This window comes from Asterias amurensis, chromosome 4, assembly GCF_032118995.1.
Source record: "Asterias amurensis chromosome 4, ASM3211899v1".
Classification (NCBI taxonomy): Eukaryota; Metazoa; Echinodermata; class Asteroidea; order Forcipulatida; family Asteriidae; genus Asterias; species Asterias amurensis.
In genome coordinates this window covers 23,360,938-23,365,988 of record NC_092651.1, presented here as the reverse complement: position 1 = coordinate 23,365,988, position 5,051 = coordinate 23,360,938, and the positions used below count along the sequence as shown (strand labels likewise).

The window sequence follows — 5,051 nt, the reverse complement described above, 5'->3', positions numbered from 1 at the left end:
CACGAGACTTTAAAAGGGAAATTATTGCTTAAAACAGTGCTGGCCGTGGGGCCGACGAGCCAAAGACTAGACAGGCAGCGGTATCTCACTTAGACTTGATTCAAGTCCCATTCTCGTATGAGAGGTCCCTAAGCCTAAACCCCGACAAAAACACTATAAAACATACACAGTGCGCGCTCGCCGTCAAAATGTGCTCCAGCATGCGGAACAGGTTTTGGAATGCAGAGAGCATCACAAAACAGTATTTTCCTGGGGATGGCACGGGATTGTGACTTGAGTCAAGTCTACATCTCACTAGGCTGTCGGCCAAGCGTCGGCCGACTTTTCTATCCTCGCAAGTATCATAGAGTAATAAGGACCGAGGAAATCTGCTGAGCTTGTGGGAAATATTATCTTATTGCGAATTATGATTGAGGACCCTTTTTCCCCAAATACACTAAACTTGAGCAAAACAAGCCAAAATGTCCAGATGGGCAAGTAGGAAGTCTATCTCCGGGTTTCGGGGACCCATCAGACAGGGCAATACAACAAGTTTTTTGTGCAAAAAAAAAAAAAAAAAAAAAGGGGGGGGGGAGAGAGAGCTATTTATCGTCAAATTATTGCTTTTATTCCCAAACTTTCTCCGGCAAACCATTTTCCTCTTTTGAACTGTAACTTTGTACTATTTGGGGATTCAATAAAGCACACACTAAAAATCACTTGTCCATTTTGCTTCAAACTCATGTGAAAAATCTGCCTAAGAAATTTAAAACGGAATCCGAGACGATAAATTTCCATTGTATTTTTTGCCGGTGTACTTTTGGTGAACGGATAACTTTCTTTGTATAAAAACAGTTAGCAGCAGCACTCCTTGTTTTTTTGTACAAGCCCACTGGAAAATGAGAAAATAAGATAATTGGAGAAAAATGGATTGATGGTTGCTCAGAGGTTTATGTCCCGCATTCGCCTCCGTGGACCTACTACTTGCAGGTGGATTGTCAATTTTTCCCTAGTTTCCTCCCCTTAAAAACAATTAAACTTTTCTCCTTGGTCCGGCTGGCCAGACATGCCGTACTTTGTTTTGAAACGTGGACCGAGCTTATTCGGGACTCGTGAAAGGACAGGCTAGTTATCTCGCTTGTCACTAAAAACGTCAGAGGCCTAATTGGGTTTTCAGTCCCTGCAAAGTTTCACCATACATGTAGTTTCACCCACTTATTGTTTCAACCAATCAAGAACTAACATTTCTTCATTATCTGCCCAATATCTTCACGCCTGTGGGTCACAGTGCTGGTTTTGGAGGATCCAATCAGTTGTTTTAATTTAGAGAAAGATTTAAAATAAATAAATAAAACTTTTAGTAAATAAAGTCCTCACTTTTTAAACCTCATAAGATTAGTTGATGAACTGTTGTTTTTATTGTATATTCTGCCAATATTCAACACAGACATGATAGTGAGAAAAATGTAAACCAAAGTGCATGACTAGTGTAATGGAACACTCGAAAATCAAGAGCAGAGAACAAGTAGTGGAAGATGACCATTAAGAAAAACTGACGCTAGGATTAATAAAAAGTGAACTTAACCACTGTAACTCAAAAACCAATTAATCAAATCTTTTGGTAATGAATACAATACAAAGACCACATTTTAAAGATGCTGTCAGATTTTTGGCCGATTTGACCCCAAAATTTTGAAAATCTTATTTTGAGAAAAGAGAATTATCTGTTACAAACTACTCACCAACCAAAATGGTGTTATGGCATAAATGCAAAAAATACCTGGGCCCAGTTTCGTGGCTCTGCTTACCGTAAGCACAAAATCGGTGCTTACGGAAGCAGGGAATTCTGTGCTTACGGCAAGCCTATTTCACGGGTTAGTGGCGAATTTTGGCTTCTCCGCATTACTAGGCATTCTACGCTTACAAGGCTAGCGCAGAAATTCGGCGCTTGCAAGTAAGCGAGGAATCGTGATCGTAAGCGCAGAATTCGGCGGTAAGCAGAGCCATGAAATTGGGCCCTGATGTTTCAACAAACTAGCAGAGTCTTTCTAGCCTGCGAGGAAGCTGCTTAGGTAAAAATGTCAGGCCACTAACTTGATACATTAAAAGGTCAATAATTTACTGATATAGGCCTAAGGGTTTGAAAGTACAGTCACAAATAGGGGTCAAGACGCACACTAAATTTCCTGAAAAGATGTAGGGGCACATGAGTTTGAAACAAATGGATCATTCAGTTGGTAAAGGTTTTGTGATTCATGGTGCGTGACAATACAATAAATCCACGTGCTTTAAAAACATTTTCATTGTCACCCCAAAAAAAAAATAATAATAATAATTTTTCTCCAGCTGTCTTGAACAAGCGTTTCTTTTCTTTTCTGTTTGAAAATTTGGCCCAATTATCAGAAACTTGTTTTTTTTTTTTTTTGGGGGGGGGGGGGGTTGAAACTTAAAAACTTAACAATCAGAGAATTTCACTTAAGTCCTTGGGTGGTAGGTATGCAGACTCTACCTGGACCAGATCAGTAGCGCAAGCTTTCAAGAGATGTTTTAGTGACTTCTTCTCTTGCTGATAATCGTCCCAATGTCTTGAGGCTTTATTCTGTACAGCCTTGTAGGCTTCCTCCTGAGGTCTACTCAGCTTTCCATCGTATATGATCATAACCTGTAAGGTCACCGTCTTGGCTTCACCGTACAACTTTTGCACCAAGGAGTTCAGCAGAAGTCGTCCTTTCTTGCCTATTTTGCTCAGACGGTCATGCCAGTTGTGAAGGTCGTTGCATGTTCGATACGGCTGCATGTACACACTCCATGATGATGGTGACCACAGGCACTTATCACCTTCAACCCACGTTGCCTCAACGTAGTTCAGGAGTTGATGCACTAACCCTGTGGTGGCCTTCTGCTGTAGCTTTGTGAGCATCTCTGGTACGAGTTCAGCTGGGATGAATGGCAGGGCCATGAGTTTCCTCATCAGCTTAAACACCTTAGGATCCTCTAAGTAACTCAGATGCAGCCCAAATGCTTTAATGTTACCCCAAATAGTCTGGATCCAATGGTAGGCGCTACCAACACATTCTAGATTTGGGATGGCGTCATTAAGGCCCCTCCACAAGTTGGTATCATAGTCAAGCATGCACTCTGTCACACGAATGCCATTGGGAACTGCCACTTTTAACGCATTAAACACAATTGTAAAGTCCTTTCTCCGTTTGCCAGACATAAGAGCAAATAGCAAAGGCACAACTTTGGCTTGGTGATTTTTCTTCACAAAGCCGTGGACAGACAGCAACAGCTTGAAGGGTGACTTCACAATATTTGTGTTTACATCTATATACCAATGTGTCATATGAGAGAGAAGTTGTAACTGGTTATTGGTCGCCAGTAGAAAATGACTTTTCTTCCCGCGATTAACAACTTTCTTGACAAAGTTCCCTGGGACTGAGCCATCTTGAAAGTTAAAATCTCTTTCTTTAATTCGCTTCCTCATATGTGTGGCGGCATGGTCAAGATTAGAAGGAGGCAACATGCTATGAGGGAGTTCCTGGTTGCCTACATTTGCATTGCGTACTTCATCAACAATGTTGTTTGCCGACAAAGGTTCACTCTTGGCCTTCATCCTAACTTGAGTGATAACTTTCTCCACAACATAACGTCCTGGAATGCCTGGATGTATGTGTTCAAATGGCCCTTTCTTGAAGTGTTTATCACGCTGTGTGACTGTAGCCCGGCAGTACGTGGTCTTGTTCCGGACAGAACACCTCCATAATGTACTCCTTTTGCTCTTTGACTTCAAGGTATAGGTGTACCCACCGGCATCATCAATCAATCTGGGATGAAGTCTCTGAGATAAACTTCGTATGATGGTGTAACCTCCTCCTTGTTCTGCCTCATCAGTCTGTCCATCATATAGCGCTTGGCCATCAGTGGCTTGAGGTTGGAACATCACAACATCGGTGGTGGACTCCTGTTTAATTTCGATACAAAAGATACAACAAAAAAAGCAAAGAAGTAATTTCTATCATATTCACGCAATTACTTGCATTTCTTTTTGGGGTGTTTTGTAATAGCATCTTTTCAGGCAATTAAAGGCAGTGGACACTATTGGTAATTACTAAAAATAATTATCAGCATAAAACCTCACTTGGTAACGAGTAATGGGGAGAGGTTGATAGTATAAAACATTTTGAGAAACGGCTCCCTCTGAAGTGACGTAGTTTTTGAGAAAGAAGTAATTTTCCTTGAATTTGATTTCGAGACCTCAAGTTTAGAACTTGAGGTCTCAAAATCAAGCATCTAAACGCACACAACTTCGTGTGACAAGGGTGTTTTTTCTTTCATTATTATCTCGCAACTTCGACGACCAATTGAGCTCAAATTTTCACAGGTTTGTTATTTCATGCATATGTTGAGATACACCAAGTGAGAAGACTGGTCTTTGACAATTACCAATAGTGTCCACTGCCTTTAATGCTAAACATTATTTTTTCCGCCTTCTTAATGGGAAAAAAAAATGGAAATCAGACTTAAGTAGAAAAGTCATCAAACCTGTAAATATGCACACACAGACAAAACTTCCTTGACAACGTGTGCTATGTATATAAAGCAAAGAGCTTACAACTAGTTTACCCAAGCTTTCCACTAGTTTACCAAATTGCTAATTATGTCTCAAGTCAGCACAACTTATTGGACTTTAACCTTTGACAGACTTACCATCCTGACTTTTGAGGATTTCATGCTCAGACACTGTCAGTGTTTTGAGTGCAACACCAAGCACTCATGGGGACTCAGTCTATTGGCTCATTATATTCTGGGCTATGAATCTTTAAAAAATATGGAGGTTTTTCTTTCTCTGGCAGTCTTGAGCAGTGCTGAACCTCACAGATCCCATGTTGGCGTGCCGTGGGTGTTCCAGTTACTAAACTTGCAGATGTCTCAACATCCGTTGAATTATCTGTTGAATAAGGAAACATTGATCAAGGAACATGTATTACAATTCAGAAAAGAATAACGCTGAATGGAAAATCTGCTGGGTTTGGCCTTTTTTTTTTTGGGGGGGGGGTACTTCTAGAAAC

General features: G+C 40.8%; 1 protein-coding gene across 1 annotated transcript in view; it reads right to left on the bottom strand.

Annotated features, from left to right (window-relative positions):
* Positions 1-1,392: 1,392 nt before the first annotated feature.
* LOC139936042 (uncharacterized) overlaps positions 1,393-5,051 on the bottom strand; it is a 57,470-nt gene continuing 53,811 nt past the window's right edge. The window contains exons 2-3 of the mRNA XM_071930753.1: positions 4,690-4,930; positions 1,393-3,943 (exon numbers count right to left, since the gene is read on the bottom strand). Of these exons, the coding sequence (XP_071786854.1) occupies positions 2,441-3,943; positions 4,690-4,713 (1,527 nt within the window). The 5' untranslated portion in view covers positions 4,714-4,930 and the 3' untranslated portion in view covers positions 1,393-2,440. The remainder of the gene's footprint in view (positions 3,944-4,689; positions 4,931-5,051) is intronic.